We start from the raw sequence: 25045 nt of genomic DNA on the forward strand, positions 1-25045 counted from the left end.
ATCACCCACGCTTCACACCCATATAAGAGCGTTGGTAAAACTATACTCTCATACATTCCCCTCTTTGCCTCCAAGGACAAAGTTCTTTGTCTCCACAGACTCCTAAGTGCACCACTCACTCTTTTTCCCTCATCAATTCTATGATTCACCTCATCTTTCATAGACCCATCCGCTGACACGTCCACTCCCAAATATCTGAATACGTTCACCTCCTCCATACTCTCTCCCTCCAATCTGATATTCAATCTTTCATCACCTAATCTTTTTGTTATCCTCATAACCTTACTCTTTCCTGTATTCACCTTTAATTTTCTTCTTTTGCACACCCTACCAAATTCATCCACCAATCTCTGCAACTTCTCTTCAGAATCTCCCAAGAGCACAGTGTCATCGGCAAAGAGCAGCTGTGACAACTCCCACTTTGTGTGTGATTCTTTATCTTTTAACTCCACGCCTCTTGCCAAGACCCTCGCATTTACTTCTCTTACAACCCCATCTATAAATATATTAAACAACCACGGTGACATCACACATCCTTGTCTAAGGCCTACTTTTACTGGGAAAAAATTTCCCTCTTTCCTACATACTCTAACTTGAGCCTCACTATCCTCGTAAAAACTCTTCACTGCTTTCAGTAACCTACCTCCTACACCATACACTTGCAACATCTGCCACATTGCCCCCCTATCCACCCTGTCATACGCCTTTTCCAAATCCATAAATGCCACAAAGACCTCTTTAGCCTTATCTAAATACTGTTCACTTATATGTTTCACTGTAAACACCTGGTCCACACACCCCCTACCTTTCCTAAAGCCTCCTTGTTCATCTGCTATCCTATTCTCCGTCTTACTCTTAATTCTTTCAATTATAACTCTACCATACACTTTACCAGGTACACTCAACAGACTTATCCCCCTATAATTTTTGCACTCTCTTTTATCCCCTTTGCCTTTATACAAAGGAACTATGCATGCTCTCTGCCAATCCCTAGGTACCTTACCCTCTTCCATACATTTATTAAATAATTGCACCAACCACTCCAAAACTATATCCCCACCTGCTTTTAACATTTCTATCTTTATCCCATCAATCCCGGCTGCCTTACCCCCTTTCATTTTACCTACTGCCTCACGAACTTCCCCCACACTCACAACTGGCTCTTCCTCACTCCTACAAGATGTTATTCCTCCTTGCCCTATACACGAAATCACAGCTTCCCTATCTTCATCAACATTTAACAATTCCTCAAAATATTCCTTCCATCTTCCCAATACCTCTACCTCTCCATTTAATAACTCTCCTCTCCTATTTTTAACTGACAAATCCATTTGTTCTCTAGGCTTTCTTAACTTGTTAATCTCACTCCAAAACTTTTTCTTATTTTCAACAAAATTTGTTGATAACATCTCACCCACTCTCTCATTTGCTCTCTTTTTACATTGCTTCACCACTCTCTTAACTTCTCTCTCTTTCTCCATATACTCTTCCCTCCTTGCATCACTTCTACTTTGTAAAAACTTCTCATATGCTAACTTTTTCTCCCTTACTACTCTCTTTACATCATCATTCCACCAATCGCTCCTCTTCCCTCCTGCACCCACTTTCCTGTAACCACAAACTTCTGCTGAACACTCTAACACTACATTTTTAAACCTACCCCATACCTCTTCGACCCCATTGCCTATGCTCTCATTAGCCCATCTATCCTCCAATAGCTGTTTATATCTTACCCTAACTGCCTCCTCTTTTAGTTTATAAACCTTCACCTCTCTCTTCCCTGATGCTTCTATTCTCCTTGTATCCCATCTACCTTTTACTCTCAGTGTAGCTACAACTAGAAAGTGATCTGATATATCTGTGGCCCCTCTATAAACATGTACATCCTGAAGTCTACTCAACAGTCTTTTATCTACCAATACATAATCCAACAAACTACTGTCATTTCGCCCTACATCATATCGTGTATACTTATTTATCCTCTTTTTCTTAAAATATGTATTACCTATAACTAAACCCCTTTCTATACAAAGTTCAATCAAAGGGCTCCCATTATCATTTACACCTGGCACCCCAAACTTACCTACCACACCCTCTCTAAAAGTTTCTCCTACTTTAGCATTCAAGTCCCCTACCACAATTACTCTCTCACTTGGTTCAAAGGCTCCTATACATTCACTTAACATCTCCCAAAACCTCTCTCTCTCCTCTGCATTCCTCTCTTCTCCAGGTGCATACACGCTTATTATGACCCACTTCTCGCATCCAACCTTTACTTTAATCCACATAATTCTTGAATTTACACATTCATATTCTCTTTTCTCCTTCCATAACTGATCATTTAACATTACTGCTACCCCTTCCTTTGCTCTAACTCTCTCAGATACTCCAGATTTAATCCCATTTATTTCCCCCCACTGAAACTCTCCTACCCCCTTCAGCTTTGTTTCGCTTAGGGCCAGGACATCCAACTTCTTTTCATTCATAACATCAGCAATCATCTGTTTCTTGTCATCCGCACTACATCCACGCACATTTAAGCAACCCAGTTTTATAAAGTTTTTCTTCTTCTCTTTTTTAGTAATTGTATACAGGAGAAGGGGTTACTAGCCCATTGCTCCCGGCATTTTAGTCGCCTCATACGACACGCATGGCTTACGGAGGAAAGATTCTTTTCCACTTCCCCATGGACAATAGAAGAAATAAAAAAGAACAAGAGCTATTTAGAAAAAGGAGAAAAACCTAGATGTATGTATATATATATATGCATGTGCGTGTCTGTGAAGTGTGACCAAAGTGTAAGTAGGAGTAGCAAGATATCCCTGTTATCTTAGCGTGTTTATGAGACAGAAAAAGAAACCAGCAATCCTACCATCATGCAAAACAGTTACAGGTTTTTGTTTCACAGTCATCTGGCAGGACGGTAGTACTTCCCTGGGTGGTTGCTGTCTACCAACCTACTACCTATTATATCACCTTTTATGTCATGAAATCTGTTTTCATAATACAGTTTTTTGGACCTCCTTATTAGATTGGTTAGTATTGACAACTAACGTTTTGCGAGATCCTTTGTTATTAGACCCATTTTGTACCGTTTTTCACATAGATATTTTTTATCAATAGATTTGAGGATGCTGTTTGTAAGCCAGGGGCTGTTTAGTCTCTTTGCTGTGATCTGCTTAGTTTTTATTAGGCAATGCATGTTATAGAGGTTTTGGGTTTTTTGTAAAAAAATGTTAACACATTAAGTTGTCTGCTAGTTCGTTTTGCCAGTCAGTGTCACTAAATGCTGAAATAAAGTTATTAACATATGACTCAATCATGTAGTCACAATGGGATCTTTCTTGTGTCCTGGGGCTTTACACAAGTTGGTTATGAGAAAGATGGGATAGTGGTCAGTGATGTTATCTGTGATTATGCATGCTTTTAACGGGGATATAGTGTTTGTCCAGATATGGTCTGGTAATGAGGCATTAGTGTCAGTGATTCTTGTAGGTTTTGTTATTGTTGGTAGAAATAAGCAGCTGTTCATAGTGTTTGTGAATTTAGTCACTTGTGGGTCATGGTCATGGATGAGATTTATGTTGAAGCCCCCTGTAAGTATTAGGTGGTGTCTATTCACTTCAGCACTAGTTATTATGTTTCTTAGTTTTTCACTAAAAGAGTAAATATTGGAGTGAGGAACTCTATAAATTACTCTGACCATTAGAGGTTTTGTAAGGTCTTTGGATTTAAATTTAGCTCATCCCTTGTGCAAGTAAAATTTATACACTCTAGTTCATCAGAGTAGTATATAGCTGTTCCACCTCCTGATTGATCTGGCCTACAATCGTATATGGCTGTGTAGCCAGTTATGGAATAGATGTTTGTAACATCATGTTTTAGCCATGTTTCAGTGAGAGTAATGATGGACATACTGACATTTAGAGAATTCAGTAGTGCCTGGAGGTCATCATAGTGCTTGCTTAGTGATCTGACATTATGATTGAAAACTGTTATGTTATTGTTGGCACTGAGTAGTGTCTTTGCCTGACTAGCAGTGTAATAAAGGCAGTTGTTGTCAGGACCATGTGTGTCATTTAATAAAAGTTAATGTCAGGATTGATGTTTACAATCATATGACTAATGCAAGTTTAACAATGTATAAATAGTATAAAGATAACTGTTAATGTTGCACTGGAGGTGATATGAGAGCTATACAAGCAGTACAATGTGTAGGTTGCAGAAGAACTATTCTACAGATTGCACAGATACTAAACAAGTAATAATAATACAAAAAGTATCAAGTTAAACAATAGTAAAAAAAGGTCTTAAATAAAATTTAAATACTATAGTAAGATTTGACTTAAAGTGCAAAATTTAGGCAAGTAATAACACCATAAACAAATTGTATGATTAGTAATAAAAATGAACTATTAAGACTAGGTATATCAATAGCACCTAACAGTGTTTGCACTAATGCTAGACTGTAAACAAAAAAGGGGGATTTCAAAACAGTAGTCCTTAACTTTGGATTGTATTACACAAACTGTTATAGACTGCACACAATATAGAATAAAAATATAGTAGTTAACTAATGGAGGATTGCAAAAGATAGTTACAAGTGTATAAAAAATAGAAATGTTTAATTTTTTAGATAGTAAGCAAAAAGGGGGCTTTCAAAACAGTAGTCCTTAACTTTGGATTGTATTACACTAATTATTATAGATTGCATACAATATAGAATAAAATTATAGTAGTTAGCTAATGGAAGACTGCAACAGATAATTACAAACACATAAAAAAAATAAATGTATATCATTTTAGGCAAACAGTTAACCAGTTGTCACCTAATTTTCCAATCATAACCCAATTAACCATTTGTCACCTAACCTTCCAAACCTCTACCCAGTTAATCAGTCCATAGCTATCCTCCCATTTCTCACCCAATTGATCAATCGTTACCTAATCTTTCAGTCCTCACCTAATTTAACTTTTAGATTATCACCAAATTTTGAAATCCACATCTGGCTTCCCAGTTTTCATATTTTCCCAGTCACCACTTACTCATTTCCTACCTACCTCCAGTTTTCACCTGCCTTCCCAGTCACGACCTGCCTTCCCAGTTACCACCTGCCTTCCCAGTTACCATCTGCCTTCCCAGTTACCACCTGCCTTCCAAGTTACCACCTGCCTTCCCAGTTACTACCTGCCTTCCCAGTCACGACCTGCCTTCCCAGTCTTTACCTAACAGCCAGGTCTTCACCCAAATTAATAACTCGTGCTCTTGTTCATGACTAACCAGTGTTCAAATAACTTCCCCGCTACTATTTAAAACTCAGCACTAGTCTCTTAACCTCTCCACTAATTCCTTAACCTCCCCCACTAATTCCTTAACCTCCCCCACTAATTCCTTAACCTCCCCCACTAATTCCTTAACCTCCCCCACTAATTCCTTAACCTCCTCACTAACCTCTCAACCTTCCCATTATTCAACCTCCCCACCACTCTTACCTTTTCAAACCTCACCACTACTCATCTGACCTTAAAATTTTCCCCTACTCTTCCTGCTACTTTCCTAACCTTACCACAACTCGTCTAACCTTAAAATATTCACCTAACCTCCCCACTATTTCCCTATCCTCCCCTGTCTTACCTATAATCACCTGGTCACAGTTTCTCCTGTTTCCCTCTGTGTAGCTTGTGATGTGCCTTTCCACTTTAGTCATGGTTTTATAATTTCTGAGGTGCCTGTAGGGGCCTTGGGGATATTTTAGGAAAGTCTTTGGACATTAATTAAATGAGGTTTTTAATTGATGCTAATTATTTAACTTGGTATGATAGCATTTATTTGTGTTGGGTGTTTGTTGTTGTTTGTTTATTTTATCCTTGTTTGTTTTGTGTTGTATATATTTTTATGACTGATAGCTGAGTAACCTATGCAGTATAATTGCTTCTTAAATGTTACAGCTACTGCCCCTATCTTCCCAACTATTCTACCCACTACCCTATCCTTCCCACTATTCCATTATCCTGCCCACTGCTTTCCTTTCCCTCTCACTACTCAACTCACGTTTATCACATTATTCTTGAAAAAGTAATAACAGTTTTAATTTCTCAAGTTTCTTCAGTGCTGTGTCTTAAATACCTCAGTAAGATCTTCAAGGTTGTAACTTTTGAAATGTTATATCATCTCTGTAGTTCCTCTAGAGTAATTATGGTTACTGTATTAAATTTTTGCATTTAGTCAAATGGAAAGTTTTTTCAAGCTTCCAGTGGTTGTAGTTATCGTATGTATACCTCCATATAACGAACTTCACAAATATGAACAAAATCCACTGGGTCAATTGATTTGGAAACATTGGACAAATTTCATTGGTTACAGAATTTTTCATTGTTACAATCATGGTAAAACAGTCTTCTATTTACCACAGTTGCCATTACTACTAAACTCCTGATAACTCCCAGTTAGTTATATGGAAAGTTTTGTAAGTCATTCCATTGACGTACCATTCTGTGAAGCAAAGTCTAGTGTATGAGGTGTGTTTGTAAAGCCGGATGATCATTTTCCTGTTTGTAAATTTCATAAATATTGAAAATTCTTGAAGTTAGGGGCAATCACCAACAGTTGACTGGGTCATAAACTGCATTCCTGGCTAGAGGATTGAGCTTCCATCACTCCTTGCCACGTCCAACCCACATGGGTTTAGCCCTTCATGAAAGACATAATAATCCAGAAGTTAGTTTTGAGATTTTTATGATTGCTCCAATTGACTCTCCTGCTTATTTTAAAATTCCTTTTTTTTTTTTTTTTTTTTTCACAGATAGTAGGCCAGTTTTGTTTAGCATGTAATTGTGATGTACTTAGCTGCATCATATGAGCTTATAATCATGCATTATCCTTGATTAATTAACATAAATAATAATTATCATTGTAGGTAGTAGGTTGGTAGACAGCAACCGCCCAGGAAGGTACTACCGTCCTGCCAAGTGAGTGTAAAACGAAAGCCTGTAATTGTTTTACATGATGGTAGGATTGCTGGTGGCCTTTTTTCTGTCTCATAAACATGCAAGATTTCAGGTACGTCTTGCTACTTCTGCTTACACTTAGGTCACACTACATATGTACAAGTATATATATACACACACTCCTCTGGGTTTTCTGCTATTTTCTTTCTAGTTCTTGTTCTTGTTTATTTCCTCTTATCTCCATGGGGAAGTGGAACAGAATTCTTCCTCCGTAAGCCATGCGTGTTGTAAGAGGCGACTAAAATGCCAGGAGCAAGGGGCTAGTAACCCCTTCTCCTGTATAAATTACTAAATTTAAGAAGAGAAACTTTTGTTTTTCTTTTTGGGCCACCCTGCCTCGGTGGGATACAGTCGGTTTGTTGAAAGAAGAATAATTATTATCATGTTTGCCATTTTGAGGTACCGATTACCTCATCTTCCACTATTTGCTGCATATGTTTCTATTATTTCTGGTTGGCTGGACTTGAGTCCTGGAGGTGGGAAGTACAGTGCCTGCACTCTCAAGGAGGGGCTGAGGATGTTTGCTGTTTAGAGGGACATCTAAACTGCCGTATCTGTGCGCCTCTGCAAGACAGTGACAGTGTGAATGATGGTGAAGGTGTTTCTCTTTCATGTCAGCTTGCCTTGGTGGGGGACAGCTAGTGTGTCAAAAAAATCTATCATGTCCATGTATTGTATACTGATAAAGCTACTGGATGGCAAAATGTCTGCAAGTAAAGAGAATGTACAGAGAACCTTTATTGCACATATAAGTTCTATCAAACACCTTAACTACTGGGAACCCCTGGAAGCACTTCACTTGTACTCACTGGAGCACAGGTGGGAGAGATGCATATATCATAATCTACACCTGGAAGATTCTGGAGGGACTGGTCCCTAATATGCACACACAAATCACTCCATATGAAAGCAAAAGACTTGGCAGGTGATGCAACATACCCCCAGTGTACCAGTGGCGCCCCGCCACTGGTACACTAAGAGAAAACGCAGTAAGTATCCGGGGTCCAACACTGTTCAACAGCCTCCCACCAGCAATAAGGGGCATTACCAGTAGACCCCTGGTTGTCTTCAAGAGGGAGCTGGACGATGCCTAAAGTCGGTACCAGATCAGCCGGGCTGTGGTTCGTACGTTGGATTGCGTGCGGCCAGCAGTAACAGCCTCGTTGATCAGACCCTGATCCACCGGGAGGCCTGGTTGTGGACTGGGCCGCGGGGGTATTGATCCCTGGAATACCCTCCAGGTAGACTCCAGGTATGTCTAAGTCATCATCATGTTGGTATTGAATACCACTGATCAAATCAAATCAAGTTTATTCTCTATAAGGATTACAATGCTGAGTTTGCAGAATTTGGATATTGTGTGGTTTACATGTTTTAAAATACTAATTACAGAGGGGGCCATTAGAACACCTAGCATGGCTAGGCATTTCGGGCAGACTTAGATTAATTCTTAACTTTCAAATATTACAAATTATGAGGTAAGTTGGTATTATGGCTAAGTGACTAAATACAAGTTTGTGAGTTTAGCAATGTGAATGCTTTTGTTTTTGCACAATACATAGTTTCAGTATTGGAGTATCACAGGCCAACTTATGACTAGTTAGGATTCATTATTTTAAGATTAAGATTGATATTTTTGTGTTTATGGTCAAGTGGGTGAGTGAGTGTAAGTGTGAACCACCAGGTGGTATTCATGTAATTAGTTGACGGGGTGTATCAGGGAGATAAGATGTTTTCTAATGGTAGTTTTGAAGGTGATGAATGTGTCTGCAGTTCTAGAGTTTTCAGGGAGGGTGTTCCAGATTTTAGGGCCTTTGACATGCATTGAATTTTTGTAAAGGTTTAGTCGGACATGGGGAATGTCATAGAGATGTTTGTGTCTGGTGTTATGCCTGTGGGTTCTGTCACAGCTATCAAGAAAGCGTTTTAGGTCAAGGTTAATATTGGAATTTAAGGTCCTGTAGATGTAGATTGCACAGTAGTAAGTGTGAATGTACTGAACAGGGAGTAAGTTTAGATCTATGAAGAGTGGGGGGGAGGTGTTGCCAGGAATGGGATTTAGTGATTATTCTTACTGCGGCTTTTTGTTGGGTTATTATTGGCTTTAGGTGTGTTGCTGCAGTTGATCCCCAAGCACAAATAGCATAGGTGAGGTATGGATAAATAAGTGAGTGGTATAGTGTGAGAAGGGCATTTTGTGGCACGTAGTATCATATCTTGGAGAGGATCCCAACCATTTTGGATACTTTTTTGGTTATGTGTTTTATATGGATGCTGAAATTCAGGTTGTTGTCGAGGTATAGGGCTAGGAATTTGCCCTCATTATGTCTGGCAATTAGTGTTGTCGATCTTAATGTTAATTTGCGCAACTCCTGCTCTGCTACCAAACATAATATATGTAGTAGGTTTTGTCAGTGTTAAGTGAAAGTTTATTGGCTGTCATCCAAGTTGATATTTTGAGCAGCTCCTCATTAACAATGGTGTTGAAGGTGGCAAGATTGGGTGAGAGATGACATAAGTCATGTCGTCAGCAAAGAGAATGGGGTTCAGGTGTTGGGATGATGTATATGAGGAAGAGCAGGGGACCAAGGACACTTCCCTGCGGAACTCCAGTATCAAGTGGCCGTGTTGATGATGCTGCGTCTTTAATGGTGACATACTGATACCTATTAGTAAGGTAGGATTTGAAATATGCAAGCGCATGGCCTCTTATACCATAATGGTCAAGTTTGTGGAGTAGGATGCCGTGGTCTACTGTGTCAAAAGCTTTTCTTAGGTCAATAAAAATTCCTAGCGGATATTCCTTATTTTCCAATTCTGTGTAAAGCAGATCTAGCATTTTTATAATTGCATCATTAGTGCTTTTATTTTTCCTGAATCCAAATTGGCAGGGGTCGAGTATGTTTTGTGCCGTTATAAATGAATATAGTCTCCTGTGCATGAGTTTCTCAAAGATTTTGGATAGCAATGGTAAGTTTGATATTGGCCTATAGTTGTTTAAATCTGTAGGGTCACCACCTTTATGTATTGGTGTAACCCTTGCTGTCTTGAGTAGTTTCGGGAAGGTGCTTGTTTCTAGTGACTTGTTAAAAAGTAATGAAATAGCATGCGAAAGGACATGGGCCGCTCGCTTGTACAATAATGGTGGGACATGAGACAGATTCCCTGAGTTATTTTTAAGTGACTTTATAATCTTGGTGACTTCCATGGGCTCAGTTGATACAAGATAGAAGGAATTTGGGAAATTCCTATCTAGGTAGTCCCCGGCATGGGTATTGGTACGTGGGATTTTATTGGCGAGATTAGATCCTATGGTTGAGAAGAAGTCATTTATCTTGTTAGCTGTGTCAGTGGGATGCAGTGGTGTTTCATTAGGTTTAGTTAGGACAATATTCTTGTTTTTTTTTAGTTTGTGGGTCCCTAGAATCTGGGAGAGTGTTTTCCAGGTCTTTTTTATATCTCCTCTTGTGTCAGTGAATCTGCTGGAGTAGTATAGTTGTTTGGCTTTCTTTATTACTTTGGTGAGAACTGATGAATAGTGTTTAAGAATATCTTTGTGTATTAAGCTCTGTCTATATTGCTTTTCATATTGGTGTTCCTTATCAGTGGATTTCAGAATGGTGCTGGTTAGCCATGGGCAACCAAGCCGTTTATTTGTGATCTGTTTTGTTTTTATAGGACAATGTTTGTTGTATAGTCTAAGTAATTTGTTGAGAAAAATGTCTGTCCAGTCATCAATACCATTGGCCTTGGAGAATTCTGTAGCCCAGTCAACAGTCTCTCTAGGTCAGCTGTGAAATTCCTTATTGAGGCCTCATCATGGAGTCTAAATGAAACTTGGTTGTATTCTAGTGGTGGTTTACTAATGTTTGTCAAGAGGAAGGTAGGGTAGTGGTCTGTAGTGCTGTCTGTGATTATCCCTGATTTAAAGGGTGCTAGTACAGTGGACCCTCGACTAACGCTATTAATCCGTTCCTGAGAGCTCATCGTTAGTCAAAATAATCGTTAGTCAAGTTAATTTTCCCCATAAGAAATAATGGAAATCAAATTAATCTGTGGAAGACACCCAAAAGTATTGAAAAAAAAAATTTTTACCACATGAAATATTAATTTTAATACACACAAACTGAAGAAGACATGCACAGTTACATGACACTTACCTTTATTGAAGATCTGGTGATGATTGATGGGATGGGAAGAGGGGAGTGTGTTGATGGTCTTAGTGTTTAGAAGGGGAATCCCCTTCCATTAGGACTTGAGGTGGCAAGTCCTTTTTCGGGGTTACTTCCCTTCTTTTAATGCCACTAGGACCAGCTTGAGAGTCACTGGACCTCTGTCGCACAACATATCTGCCCATAGAGGCCTGTACCTCCCGTTCCTTTATGACATTCCTAACGTGTTTCACAACATTGTCAGTGTCACCATTAAACACTTGTTCAGGTTTCAGTCCTTCACTGTCTATGTACTCCTTGAATTCCTGCACATATTTTTCAGCTGCTTTTTGGTCCAAACTGGCAGCCTGACCATGCCTTATCACACTATGTATGCCACTACGATTCTTAAGTCTCTCAAACCAACCTTTGCTGGCCTTAAATTCACTCACATCACCACTAGTTGCTGGCATTTTTCTAATTAAATCGTCATGCAACTTCCTAGCCTTTTCACATATGATCGCTTGAGAGATGCTATCTCCTGCTATCTGTTTTTCGTTTATCCATACCAATAACAGTCTCTCAACATCTTCTATCACTTGCGATCTCAGTTTCGAAAACATAGTTGCACCTTTGGCAAGAACAGCTTCCTTGATTTCCGTTTTCTTGGCCACAATAGTAGCGATGGTTGATTGGGGCTTTGTGTACAGCCTGGCCAGCTCGGAGACATGCACTCCACTTTCATACTTAGCAATGATCTCTTTCTTCATATCCATAGTAATTCTCGCCCTTTTTGCTGTAGGGTTGGCACTAGAAGCTTTCTTGGGGCCCATGGTGGCTTATTTTGCAGGTGCAATCACTAAAAAGGCTGTGTTAATATGAAATGTTCCGATTGTATGCTTGGAAGCGACCGCGGTGGCTGGCTGGCTTGTAAACACTGGCCAGAAGTGGATGCGTCTCAGACGGAAGGAATAGTGTTGGTCGAGTTTTTTAGTGCTAATCGAGGCAAAATTTTTGCGATAAAATGTATCGCTAGTCAGATTTATCGTTAATCGATGCCATCGCTGGTCGAGGGTCCACTGTATATTGGTCCATATGTGGTCTATTATTGTTGCACTTGTCTCAGTGAGCCTGGTTGGTTTAGTTATTGTTGGTAAGAGAAGTGAGTTGTTCATATTGTTGATGAAATCAGTTACAGGCTGATCATCTAGTAGGCCAAGATTGATATTGAAGTCTCCAGCTAAGAGGTGGTGGTGCTTGTTCATTTGTCTGTTATTAGTGCCTTTAATTTCTCACTGAAATTTGGGATGTTTGTGTGGGGTATCCGGTAAATGGCACCGATTGTTATAGGCATCTTAAGGTTTTTTACAGTAAAATTAGCAAAAATGTATTCCCCATATTCATCACTAAACAAGTGGTACTAATACAAGATAATTGGTTAGAGTAATAGATTGCAATACCACCCCTAACTTGGTATGGTCTGCAGTTGTGGATTGCTGTGTATCCTGGTAGAGGGTAGATATCTATTGTGTCCTGCTTAAGCCAGGTCTCAATAAGAATAATGCAGGAGAAGGGTGTTTATAGCGACTCAAGGAGTGCCAGGAGGTCATCATAGTGTTTGCTTAAGGACCTGATGTTGTAGTTAAGAACTGATAGACTTTTAGCATTGTTTAGGATAGTGCTGGCTTGTGATGCTGTGTAATAAAGGCAGTTACTTTCCAATAGGTTATGATTGGGTGTTTGATTATGGAGGTTTAGATCAGGGTCAATGTGATCAATCATCTAGGTTTAAATTGTGGTTATTTATATCCTGGGTTGTGTGTTGAGTTCTAGTACTGATATCTGTAGTGGTGGGAAGTTTGGACAAGTATATAGCTAAAGCATTTTTGTCATATAGAGTATAGTCACTAATACACATAATGAAGTTGATGTTGTCTATGTGTTATGCTGGAATGAGCTAAAGTACAACTAAGTATAAATTAATAATATAAAAATACAAATTAAAAATAGCACCAGACTCTCACTTGTAATTGCACTAGGGTCTAATATAATGAATTTGGTATTATCTATGTATTGAGCTAGAATGAGCTATAGTACAACTAGGTTTAATCTAATATAAAAATACAAATTAAAAATAGCACCCGACTCTCACTTGTAATTGCACTATGGTCTAATAAAATGAATTGGGTATTATCTATGTATTGAGCTAGAATGAGCTATAGTACAACTAGGTTAATCTAATAATATAAAAATGGCACAAGACTCTCAATTGTAATTGCACTAAGGTCTTATATAAGTTGTTTACAAGAACTAGAGGATAATTAGATTTAAATTGACAAGATAAAATACACAAGTTAAGGTAGCAAAAGAATAATAAAAAAATAATAAAAATAAAAATGGCAATGTCTTGGTTATAATATGCTAGTAAGATGGTAGGCAGGATAATATAAAAGTTGTAGTTGAAAATACTAGTTTAAAAAAAAAAAAAAATAAATTTGGTTACATACCTATACCTGTACAGGGATAATCTAAGACATATTGAAGGAGATATTTCACCACTGGTTGATTTTTTAAATCCTAATGTCTTGACTGTGCATGTACATCTCATTCCCAATTAACAATGGAATTTTCTGCATAATTATACTCATGGTTTCAGGATTGTGGTGTTGGCACATTGTCAAAATTGTATTGGATATCAGTCTGCAGTTTCTTTGTAGTGTAAAATTAAAAGCATTTTTTCTTAAGTGATACATTCAGTGTAAATGTGAGAAATAAAATTTATTGAATAAACATGAAAGAAGAAAAAAAAAGGGCGAGTTAAGTTACTGGCAAACTCTTTACATCAGTAAACATTAAAAAGATTATGAAGAGTTCACAGATGTTTGAAATAATAATACACTGTAAAACATTATCTTTTGGACAATGAGAGAGTGACATTGAAAAAGTAACAATAAGAGAGTGAGTGACAGTGAGAGAGTAACTGTGTGTGTTTTTGTTTGTGTGTAGACAAATGTATTAGGTAATTACAGGCAGTAAATTTGTCATTATTTCTACATAAATAAGGTTAGTAGATACAGTATTCCCACTCATAATTAAATTCAAAATTTGCTAAACTTTTTTTTTTTTTTAATCTTTTTTAATTGGAATTCATTTTTTTACAGCTAAAGGATTTGCATTCTCAAGGATACTCATTGTTATCAATTGATGGTCACGGACAGACTGCTCTTCATTTTGGTGCTCGGCATGGATACAAAGATATAGTGCGATACCTAATTGCATCCGCTCCACCTTCCATCCTTGACATGGTGGACACAGAGAAGTAAGTCTGTAATGTGGTTTTAGATCATGAATGTAGCAGGTAATTGTGGACCATTATTGTTGTCTTTGTTCACCATAAATGTGGTCAAAAGAAATGGCAATTAGTGTTGAGTTTTTATTTATCTATTTTTTTTATTATTGCCAGAGAAATGCCAAAGGTGGAAGAAAAAGGTAAGTTTTTGCTTGTAAAATAAAAAAAAATATTTATTTCTTTGCTAAGGTTACAATGTGTGTTTACATATCATAATATGATTAGAGCAAAGAAAGCCACTCTCATGCCGAGGCATTTCGCAGTAACACTAATACAGTGGACCCTCGTATTTCGTAATTAATCCATTCCAGAAAATGTGACTATTATCGAAATTGACGATTTGCAAAACCATTTTCCCCATAAGAAATAATGTAAATACAATTAATCCGTTCCAGACACCCAGAAGTATTAAAACAAATTTTTTTACATGAAATACATGTATGGATGTACACACACACAAAACAATGAGACATGATGAATGAAACATTAACAGCATAACACTTACCTTTATTGGTGATTCTTCTTAGTGTAAGGAAGACTGGAGGAGGGGAGAGATTGGATTATTTACTGTTTGGAAAGAGAATCCCCTTCCATAAAGACTTCAGGTACCAAGTGCTTTTCTGGGGTTACTTCCCTTCTTTGTTTTTTAATGCCACTAGGACCGGCTTGAGAGTCACTATACACCTGTGGCACTAAATACTTGTCGAGAGAGCTCTGTTTCTGGCATCTCTTTAAAACTTCCCTAAAATGGGCCAAGACTTTGTCACTGTACATGTTGCCGACATGGCTTGCAACAGCTTTGTCAGGGTGATGTTTCTCCATAAATCTTTCTATCCTACTCCACGTTTCAAAAATCTCCTTAATTTCTGAAGAAGGCACCTTCTTCCATCCCTCTTTCTCCTCCTCTGAAGCAATATTCTGAGCTGCGGTCTGTTACTGTTCCAGCTGAAGCTCTTGTAGCTCGTCAGTGGTTAGCTATTCGTTGTGGCCCTCCACCAACTCTTCCACATCCTCCAAACTCACATCCGACCCCATGGAATTCCCCAATGCCACAATAGCTTCCACAGCTGCCGTAGGCTCGTCAGGGTCAGCCCCCAAACCCTTCAAAATCCCTCTTGTGGACACAATCTGGCCCCAGTTTTCTCCAAGCAGAGTTCAAAGTCCTGGTAGTCACTCCCTCCCAAGCCTTACCTATAAGGCTTATGCAATGAAGGATACTGAAGTGATCTTCCCAAAACTCTCTTAGGGTCAAGTGAGTGTCTGAGGTCGCATTAAAGCACCTTTGAAACATTCCTTTGGTGTTGAGTTTTTTTAAAAGTTTGAAATGATCTGCTGCTCCATGGGCTGGAGGAGAGGAGTGGTATTAGGGGGCAAGAACTTCACTGTGATGAACCCAAACTCCTCCAGAATTAGGTCATCCAAGTTTGGAGGATGAGCAGGTGCATTGTCCATTAGCAGGAGGCACTTAGAGATCCAATTTATTTTCCAGGAGGTAATTCTTCACACTAGGGCCAAACACTTCGTGGAACCAGTCAATGAAAATTTCCCTCGTAGCTTTCCAAAACACACACAATTTACTATTCATGACATTGTTTTTCTTGAACACTCTGGGATTTTCAGAATGATACACTGGTAATGGCTTCACTTTGAAATCCCCACTAGCATTACTACAAAATGTGAGAGTTAGCCTGTTTTTCATAGGCTTGTGTCCTGGCAGTGCCTTTTCCTCCTGAGTAATGTAGGTCCTCTTTGGCATTTTCTTCCAAAAGAGGCCTGTTTCGTCACAATTGAACACTTGTTGGGGTTTTAATTGTTCAATCTGCATGTACTCCTTGAATTCATTTACGAATTTTGTAGCTGCATTTTTGTCAGAACCAGCAGCCTGGCCATGCCTTATCACACTGTGTGTGCCACTATGGTTCTTAAATCTCTCAAACCAGCCTTTGCTGGCCTTAAATTCATAAATATCAGTACTCGTTGCAGGCAGTTTCTCTACAAGATCGTCATGCAACTGCCTAGCCTTTTCACAAATAAGCGACTGCATAAGACTATCTCCTGCTAATTGTTTCTCGTTAATACACACCAACAATAACTTCTCAACATCTTCGAGTACTGGCGATCTCATTTTTGTCAGCATATTTACCCCCTTTGCAACAACAACTTCCTTGATTTCCTTTTTCTTGACCATGATGGAAGCTATGGTTGTATGGGGTTTCTCATACATCCTGGTCAGTTCTGCCACACGTACATCACTTTCATATTGTTCAGTGATTTTTTCTTGAATTCATTCGTATTTCTTGCCTTCTTTACCAGAGGTATGGCACTAGTAGCTTTCTTTGGAGCCATGGTAACTTATTTAGCAGTTGCAAGCACTAAAATGAATGGAGTATTATGAAATATTTCGTATGAACACATGAGGGGATGGTCACTCACTGGTAAACAATGGCACACTGGCTGGGAATGGAGTGTGAGGCGGCTTGGGGCCATGAGTACGCGTCCGAGATGAACGACGATTTGCGAGTCAATATTTTGACGAAAAAAAGTTATGATTTCTGAAAATTATGACTTTTGAGCCTTACGAAAAACGAGGGTCCACTGTATGAGCAACCGAGGCAAAATGTATTAGCTTTTATGCAAAGATTATTGTTCAGAAACTTGTAAACACTCCTCTACCCTCACATCTTTGTGAAGCCAAGTTTCTGATTTGGATTTCTGACAAGCAGAGCTAATTTCTTACAGCCTTCAAGTTAAAATAAAGATCATAATATGTCTTGCCAAGTAATATCCTTGGTTGTACATGAACGGTATACAATACTGACAAGTTGAAAAATTTAGACATACGTGCAACATCTAGGTATCTTCATTGTAGACATTTCACCAACCAGTGGCTTTATCAATACAAATTCTAGGACATGATATGAAGACAGTAGAACTATATGCAAAAGATGAGGTAATCAATCCCTCAGCCTTAAAGTTGGTGTTAAAAGCACTGTAGTCATGAAGATTCTGGACCACAGGCAAGAAGGCTGCTGCTTTTATACTGGTGAAAGATGGAGGGCATAGTCACTGGTAGGGGGAAATCCCCAGTGGAAGTAGGTCATACCCAAGGCACGGGCTAGTGGTGGTGGTAGTAGTAGTAGTAGTCACAGTAGTAGTAGTCGAACTAGTAGTAGCAGCTGTGAAGAAGTAATGTGGATGTACTCTGAACCAAGATTCCATGATGTTGCTGTATCTGACAAGTTATACATGAACGGTATACAATACCGACAAGTTGAAAAATTTAGACACATGCAACATCTGGGTATCTTTATTGTAGACGTTCTGCCAACCAGAATCTTCATGACTACAGTGCTCTTAACACCAACTTTAAGGCTGAGGGACTGATTACCTCATCTTTTGTATATAGTTCTACTGTCTTCATATCATGTCCTAGAATTTGTATTGATAAAGCCACTGGTTGGCAAAATGTCTACAATAAAGATACCTAGATGATGTTGCACATATGTCTAAATTTTTCAATATCCTTGGTCATCTACCATAATACATACCAGAACCACACAGTAAGATGATAGCTACTTTGTATCAGACAGATAATTACTACACCTTATGAAGTGCCTGTTATTTTATTAATATCACAGAGCATCTATACTGTGCCTGACAATAACATGAAGGGATCCAAGCAGTTATTTTCTCTATATTATATCTTTTGGACCTCGCTTATAAGCATAGATCATGGTAATTCAGGCATTCTTGAGTAGGGATCTCCCTGTGCAATACAAGTTCAGGAGGTTATAGTGCCATTTAACCATATCTTATTTTTATTAGAAATGAGTATAGTGGATAAATAATTTATGATAACTTTAGTTACAATAATCCTTTGTAAATTTGTCAATTTACTTCGTTTGCATCTGTTAAAAGATAAAAGATAAAATAAAGATTTATTAAAAAGTTAACCACTCTTATCTTGTCTAGACTTAAGTAATTGTTATGTACTAGGGTTTGTCTGCCCAAAATGCCCCGGCATGATAGTGGCTTTCTTTGTACTTAACAAATCAAAATTGTAATTACACATTGTAACCTTTGCAGAGAAATAAAATCTTTATTCTTTTATTCTTTAAGATACACTAAGAGTAAATCTAATTGTGAACTTGCAGAGGCCAGACAGCACTTCACCAGGCTGCACATAACCGACGACGAACAGTGTGTTGCATGCTGGTAGCAGCAGGTGCATCCCTGACCATCAGAGACCTGCAGGGCAACACACCCAGGGCTCTGGCACAACGTGCAGATGACCAGGAGTTGGCTGCCTATCTGGAGAGTAAGTGCCAGCTGATGGGTCTTGGTGCATCCATGCCAGAGGGAGAAGATCAGTCATCTCTTCCTTGCCACACCTCTTACTCCCACTCTCTCAGGGGTGCACGTCACCATGCACTCGCTAAAAGGCTAAGAGTAGAGAGATTAATATAGTACACATTTTATTTTATTGCACTGAGTGAGGTAGTTCTTTAGGCCCTCACCAAATTTTCATATTTTTTACAAAGGCTTTAAGGCCCTTATAAGGCATATGTAAGGCTCATGTTGCACATGAATGGTATTCACAAAGCTGATTAAACTTACACCATACTTACTACCTATTCCTAAACTTGAAAGTATATGCTGTTGCACAGTAGTTATTGCTCTTAGTAAGCATTCTGCAGTGCTGTACAAAGGGGCAAGTAAACAAATTTTGGTGGAAAGTGTGTTGTAAGTTTATTAAAGTTTTGTGACTACTGATACGGTCTCAAGTCACGTGCACCGTCCTCGTGGAGGGAGTCCCTTGAACCACACGAGCTTGGACCATTTTTGTTAAGGACAAGAGGCCTTTCTTAGTTTATAAATACTGCTGCTGCTTTTAGGCAAACTGTTAAGTGTTGTCTTCCATAAGTGCCCCCAAAAACTTATGTTACTTGATTGAGATCATTTATCAGAGTAGGAAAATTGGAGTGAATGAAGTATTAAGTTATTGTGATTTAAGTAACCCTATACCAAAGGTTAATTTGATATCCCATGAAGACAGATGTGCATGCTTGTTTTATAACCCTGCCTGAGTATTATTGGAATGCCATCTTAGCCTTCTGATAAATGCAACTAACATAAGAATATGAATTAAATAATATTCTTAAAAGTAACAGGGTGATAGCCTTCATGAGACGGGGCTCTCAGAATTTCTTGAATTTTACCCATTTTGTTAGATGTGTAATTATTATTACATTAGAATTTTGGTGTTACATAATAGGAAGTGATGACAGAAGGGAAGAATACTTCTCACTTTGACTTGTGATTGAGATTTGAATTTGAAAAATGACAAAAATTAATCCATACATCTTTTTTTTTTTTTTGTGCTGATCTGACAGGAAAGGGGACTTACATGTTGCCTACTTATTCTTCAGTATAAATTATATATTTTTTTTTAATTTTAGTGGATTCCATTATTTTATTGCTTTTTCAGGCCAAGAGAAATTCTCTCAACCCAACAATAGTAATCTCAATTACGTTGACTAAACTGCGAACAAATTAAAAAGCTTCCCTAGGTAACGGTGGGTGGCACCTGTTATAGCAGGTTCCAGATTGTTGTTTACATAAGAATGTAGTGATGCAGTTTAGGCATATTGTCAATGAATCACATTTTGCACCACTGCTTTGCCAATTTAGTTACACATAAGGTAATTAACCATGTAGCAGTAAATCTTGTAGCTATAAAAAGTCAACTCATGCACACCCACCCAATGATTAAAAAGTTGTTTGTATAAAAAGTATATATTAATCTTTTTGTAATTAATAGTTTTGGTGGCATTAGAAAATGATTCTTGTATTTGCAATTGATGACTATTTCATTTCTATCAAAGTAGCCTACCAAGGTTGAAAGGTTACATACTGATGGAAAATGTGCCGTGACAGGTGATGAGGGCCTTTAGGTGAGAATTATATTGGGCTGAGCTAATTGCTGCTTTACCTCATTACTCGTTATCATTCTCAGTGAAAGCATATTAAAGGGTGAACTTATATCTGATCACGGTACAGAATTTTATTATGCAAAACAATGTTTTGGATGGAAATCACTGAGATTGAGCAGCAGCAGCAGCAGCTGCTGTTACTACTATTATGCTGTCAGTATGTTTATATTATATAGAGTCAGATTACTCCAGAGTGAGAGACCTATCCAAAACATAAGACAGTATTGTGTAGATAGTGTGCCAACAGAGTGGATTACACATCACCTCGCTGTTTCTTGCACGCTCTATGCCAAGGATTCTGCTCTGGCTCTGTTCTGTACGTATGAACAACGCTAAAGTTGCCCTTTTTTCCTTTTAAGCATTTTAGATCTACCTTATCCATACTTTATAGATTTTAATGTTTTTTACAACTATTCTACATGAAAACACTAAAGAAATGGTCTTAAAGTAGATCCTTAAGTTCAAATTTTAATTAATACCCTTCAAGTTTTAAAGTTGTTATAATTATACTCAAACTTCATAATGACACTGTTGACCTTCTCTCTTCTTATTTTCCTTAATTGCATGTGTTCATGTAAAGATAATAGCATTACATTAAGTCTTGCAATATTTCTTATATGCATGAATATTTTACTTGTTTTAACTTTAGGTAATAATTTATAATGTCTGACAAAAGGCTTTCAGTAATAGAAATGGGCTTAGTGCTTATGCCATGATCTGCATTTCTTATTTTGTTCACTCATGCCAAATGCATTAATTGCAGTTGTTTACTAATGTGTTGCTTCTGTGCCTGCTTTACATATAAAAGCTTTTACATTGTTAAAAAATTAGTTTGTAAATGTCTTTGTTGAGTGGTGATGTAACTAGACCAATATTTTTTTGCAGGCCAGGAGCAGTTTCAGACCATGGTTCATGAGGACTTGGAGACCACCGTATGATTGAGGCTATACCTCGGCCAAGGAGCATGGCAGTCCCCCATCATCCTCTGGCTGAGCTTGGCAATCTTCAGAGCGGATGATCTCCTCCTGTATAAAGACAGTTATCATGTTTGATATAGCTGGTTTTTAATGTGTTTTGTAAGCGTTAACATTGAGGGATGACCAGATAAATTTCATCTCTAGTCAGTCAGTTTAGAAACTCTATCTCAAGTTTGTCAAGCCTCTTTTGCTAAGTATGAAAAGGACGGATAAGTAGTGAGAAGTATAAATGCTTGTATTTAAGAGTACAGCAAAGTTTTTGGTCAGGAAAATTCAGAAAAAGAAAGTCTGCTCTACTGTTGGTCTTCCACTGTGAACAGCTGTTGGACAGTGAACAGATGGAGACCTGGTTGCTAACCTAAGTCATTCCAGTCAGATATAAGATATTATTTAATGTGTCTGTGTATTTCATGTGTAGGTTTTTTGAAACCCTTTTAACTTTAAGTATTTAATACCCATAACCTGCACACTGTAAAATTCCTCCCCCACCCCACTTTCACCCCTCCCTCATAAGTCATAAGCTTAGCGTCCCACTGTGCTTGAATCATATGCTACATAAATATATATATATATAAATAATTTTTTTTTTAAGAATAATATATCTATTTAAATTTCAATCTATTAAGTGTAATACAGTATTGTTGTTTTCCCAGTTATTTTTCTTGTATGGCATCTGTAGATAGATATGTGCAGTATGGACATATCTGTATTGTAGTGCTTGTAGCTTCTTATTTCATCAACACTATTGGTTTTCCAAGATCTGCTCATTTAAGGTCGTTTTAAAGCACAGTATTGATTGAGCATTGAAGAGTAATAATACTGAGCAAGTCATTAAGGGAATGATGGGACATTAGTTTTGTTTTTTCTTGAAGACAGGCTATATTAATTAGGTATACTTGCTATGTTATGAAATATACCTATAGAATTTACATAGGTGAAAGTTTAGTATGAAAAGATGAAGTTATTAAAGAGTATTTAGTGTTAAATGCCAGCATGAAATGCTAGCCTGAATTGCTTGGTGGCGTTGTACGCTGTCTCCCCCCAAGTACCAAGCATGAGACTAGTACAAGTAGACAGTCCCGTCATGACGAAGTCAGTAGTGCATTGCTCAACCTGGTGCAGTTTCAGGGTGTGACTGTGGGCCGCCCAAATGCAGTGTTGTGTATTAACTTTTAATAAACTGTTTAATTAAAATAATGTGTAGGATAATACAAATCCCAAATGCTTGAATATTCCTTGAGTTAATGCTCTTACATCATTCTGCTTTGTGCTAAAAAATGAGAAAAAAAGTAGGAAGTGTATTTTAGAAACCTCTTTCATGCAGAGTATTTGGGCCTCCAGTAGTTATACCCATGTTGAGTATGCACGTGAAGTTGCACATTAAGCTTGAGCAAACAGATATTTCTACTTCTAATGATGAATATGCTGGTCAGAAATAGAAAATTAATATTTAGTTTCTTTGATTTGATTACCTTTATGCACTAGTATTAAAGTATAATCAAGAGCCATTGTTAACAGATGCCAAGTTAGAAGTACGAGTAGAATATAGTGTGTAAAACATGTGTAATCTGTCAACAGTCGCTCCTTTTGAAAATGCGGGGAATAGCGCATAGAGGTCAAATCACATGTTCTTGCTTGTACGACTTTTCATATATACATTAATTCAGTGAACACGATATAGTTGAGATGAATAAATAAAAAATTTAATTCAGATTTTCTTTTTAAAGGAAGATGGTACGCGCAAGATGATATAACAGTAACTTCATCTTTTTAGTGTAAACTCAAATTTACAAATGTGTATACCTCAGGTATGGTTCAAGAAATGCAGGGCTAGACTCAGAAAAATGTGAAAGAACAAGGAGTTGTTGTTTGTAAGTGGAAATACATAATTCACTTTCAGACTAGTATTTGATGACTAGATCTTAACATTACTTGTTCAACTTCTTTATTCTTTTAAAGTCTCTCTGTTACATTCCGGAAATCAAATTTTCTCATGATCATGTGTTATCTTATTTCCTTATTGACTAAATTAATTCCTTACTAAATCTGTGATCTACCAAGTGCTGAGAAGTTCTCTTCCACATGTCATTACAGAATAAACTTTTAGTCTTATTTATTGTTTGATGTACATATTTGGTGTCATGAAACTGTATCCAAGACCAGGTTAAGGGTGTGTATGTGTGTGTGTAAGCCCAGGTAATATTTGGGTCCTCATAATCTACAAAATCTTTAAAAAAAAAAAATCCAAATAATAAAAAATGGGAGCTTTATATACTATTGAGAATAATACAGAATATTATATTACAATATCTTGACTGTTTAATTGCATAAGAGAAATGTTTAATAAATGAACTCTTATCTTACTATTATTAATAGTGCATAGCTTCTAGTCTACAGACTTTTTAAGCAATAATATTAATTCAAAGGTATTCTTGTGGATTTTAAATTGAAATGTGTTCTATAATTTTACCATTGTCAAGTTGGCTTGTAGTCTCACTTCCTGTCCCTGAGAGAGTTAAACAATGAAATTGTTCTTGACACATGTAACTCGCTTATAATTCTTCACAATTTACTAAGGAAAATAGAAAATTGTTTTATTTGGTTTGTACTGAGTATATAAAATTCTAAATGCATCAGCAGTATGAGGAACAAAGCTTGTCAGATTGCTGTTAGCCAGCAACTTACATGCTACAAGTAGATGGTGAGAGCTTTTCAAAGTGCTTTTTCCTGTACTGTAATAATGTAAAATTTTTAGAGAATGTGTCATTTGTTCAAACAAGTCCTCCAGGTCATTTCCATATATAGTCTTTATAAGCTTGCTGTAGCCAGTCATAACTGCACTGTGAAGATGCTTTTCCATTCATATAAAAACAGTAAAGATTCTTACATGATTCTTACCTTTTAATCTCAGAAAGGAGTTTGTCACAGATGATGTGAAAATAAGAAATGGTACAACATTTTTTTTTCCTGTAATGTTCTCATAACCAATCATTGTTGGATGGGTGTCCAAAAGAAACTCCTACAAGAACTACAGTTTTTAGCTATACTTCAAGATTAATATCTGGTTTCTGATATGAATTTGATGCATAATTAAATCTGTCTAATATTGAGTCCCATGTTGCTGTCGTAAGTGCTGATTTTTTCCATATTTTTTGCAGGCTTCTCATATTTTGAGGAGAGAGACTGCAGTCTTCATTTATCATTACCAGAGCACCTTTGATCTGAATATAAATAAGCGGTACTACTGATGTAGCATTTGCTCTTGTAGGCACTTGAACTATACACCATGCCCGCCGTGCCTCGTTGTGCTCTGTTTTCACGGTCTCTATTACGTGCTAGAACCTTAATTTGTGCCATCGATCTTATGTGATACATCCCTCTAGCGCTTGGAACCAATCTTGGGGAGAAAATAGTACATACTGAGTCATAAAGGAGGATTAGTGTGCACTACCTAGCAGTTTTTTACTCCCAGAGGGGAACCATAGGCCTGTGTGCCGTGTGCAAAATAATAATAATAGAACTTAGTCAGAGGAAAGAAAGTTTCCCTGATAATATTGTGTATACATA

At 37.6% G+C, this 25045-nt stretch overlaps 2 protein-coding genes across 10 annotated transcripts in view; one reads left to right on the forward strand and one right to left on the reverse strand.

The window, feature by feature from the left end:
- LOC128694639 (retinal degeneration A) overlaps nucleotides 1-23590 on the forward strand; it is a 350420-nt gene extending 326830 nt beyond the window's left edge. For 5 of the 9 annotated variants that reach the window (XM_070095883.1, XM_053784803.2, XM_070095882.1 and 2 more), the window contains 4 exons: nucleotides 14321-14478; nucleotides 18663-18826; nucleotides 19997-20078; nucleotides 21387-23590. In XM_070095883.1, the coding sequence (XP_069951984.1) occupies nucleotides 14321-14478; nucleotides 18663-18826; nucleotides 19997-20049 (375 nt within the window). In that variant the 3' untranslated portion in view covers nucleotides 20050-20078; nucleotides 21387-23590. Of the gene's footprint in view, nucleotides 1-14320; nucleotides 14479-18662; nucleotides 18827-19996; nucleotides 20818-21386 lie in introns of all 9 variants that reach the window. The other 4 variants (XM_053784801.2, XM_070095880.1, XR_011393410.1 and 1 more) reach the window with 3 other exon arrangements.
- LOC128694545 (MAM and LDL-receptor class A domain-containing protein 1) overlaps nucleotides 18818-25045 on the reverse strand; it is a 235534-nt gene continuing 229306 nt past the window's right edge. Inside the window, exon 20 of the transcript XR_011393412.1 lies at nucleotides 18818-18951. The gene's annotated coding sequence lies outside the window, so the exon portion shown is untranslated. The remainder of the gene's footprint in view (nucleotides 18952-25045) is intronic.

Source organism: Cherax quadricarinatus, chromosome 51 (genome assembly GCF_038502225.1).
Source record: "Cherax quadricarinatus isolate ZL_2023a chromosome 51, ASM3850222v1, whole genome shotgun sequence".
Taxonomy (NCBI): domain Eukaryota; kingdom Metazoa; phylum Arthropoda; class Malacostraca; order Decapoda; family Parastacidae; genus Cherax; species Cherax quadricarinatus.